The sequence below is a fragment of the Penaeus monodon genome, chromosome 20, assembly GCF_015228065.2.
Source record: "Penaeus monodon isolate SGIC_2016 chromosome 20, NSTDA_Pmon_1, whole genome shotgun sequence".
Lineage (NCBI taxonomy): Eukaryota > Metazoa > Arthropoda > Malacostraca > Decapoda > Penaeidae > Penaeus > Penaeus monodon.
In genome coordinates this window covers 12,605,061-12,606,422 of record NC_051405.1, presented here as the reverse complement: position 1 = coordinate 12,606,422, position 1,362 = coordinate 12,605,061, and the positions used below count along the sequence as shown (strand labels likewise).

General features: G+C 31.4%; 1 protein-coding gene across 1 annotated transcript in view; it reads left to right on the top strand.

Annotated features, from left to right (window-relative positions):
• The window catches only part of LOC119585635 (soluble calcium-activated nucleotidase 1-like), a 13,438-nt gene extending 12,082 nt beyond the window's left edge, over positions 1 to 1,356 (top strand). The window contains 1 exon segment of the mRNA XM_037934305.1: positions 76 to 1,356. Within this exon segment, the coding sequence (XP_037790233.1) occupies positions 76 to 288 (213 nt within the window). The 3' untranslated portion in view covers positions 289 to 1,356.
• The last annotated feature ends 6 nt before the right edge of the window (positions 1,357 to 1,362 follow it).

Here is a 1,362-nt window from a genome sequence, read left to right as displayed (position 1 = left end):
AATGCCAAATAGTACACTGATAGATGTTTATGGTAGTATAATGTTATTAAAATTTATGATACACTTTTTCAACAGGTCAGTCATGTTGGTGATAAGATTGACACCCATGGATTCTCCAGCTTCAAATTTATACCTGGTACAAAGGAGAAGTTAATTGTGGCTTTAAAATCAGAGGAAGTAGAAGGGAAGGTTGCTTCATATGTCATGGCATTCAACCTTAATGGGAAAGTTGTACTGCCGGAAACAAAAGTAGGGGATTTTAAATTTGAGGGCATTGAGTTTGTATAGTACCTTTAAGATATTCAGCATTGTGTTATTAGTAAAAATTGAATGACGTGACTTTCATGCACAACTGTGGTTGCACTTTAGGGATTTTTTCTAAAGTTAATTTTGGTTGTATTTTTAAAGCTATCAAAAGTTGTTCAGCTTCAGAAAAAGTATTTCAGAACTTCATCTCTCTTTTATGTGGTATGAATGTGAGTTTGACTGTTATTTATATATGTGCAGAGAAACATTGATCTAATGTTCATTAAACATAGAAGTTCTGCAAGAAAGGAAGCTGTTATATAAAAAGAAAGGATAGTATGTTGTGTCACATGTCTGATTAATAAACTTTGCACAGGTAAAACTTAATCTATTTTGAATCTGTTTATATATTGTTTACTGAACTGCATTTGGAAAAAAAGTCAAATTAACTGCTTGTCCTCCACAGAAAGATTTTGCCCTTAGGCAGGCTTTCTGTATAGAAAACTATTATTACAGATATTATTCTGTATAACAAGGCTAAGTTGTTGACGATATCTTTACCTCAGGGCATTATGGTATGACTGTTTGAAGATGTAGTGGTTGCATATGTCAGTCTGAGGACGTAGTTAATAACTGTGATCTTTGTTTTTGATTTATGCTATTTTGTCACTTGGGTTCATCTTCTGTATCCATTGTTTTTTTGTTTCTTTTAATAAGTATTGATAACTTCTGAAGGGTCAGTAATTATTTTGCTGTCATTGACTTGTGTGCATATTAGTGTGTACCAAAGAATATATTGTGATAGTATTTTTGAGACCTGTAACCAGTATAAACCAGAAAATATTGTGTTATGTCATTTTCATGATAATGCTCAAAAAAAATTATTGGATTTAGTGGTTTCTGAATTCTTCACCAACAAGTTACTATTATCATGCAATGGTAATGTGATACTTACTTGAGTTGCTGTTTAGATATTATGAAATTTTTAAATGCAAGATATGGTTGTGCAAGAAGCTATTTCAAAGCATTTGCTAACATGGACTTGAAAAAAAATCAGTTTCATTTAAATGTTAATGATAGGTAGGTGTGATTACATGATTTTAATACATAATACAG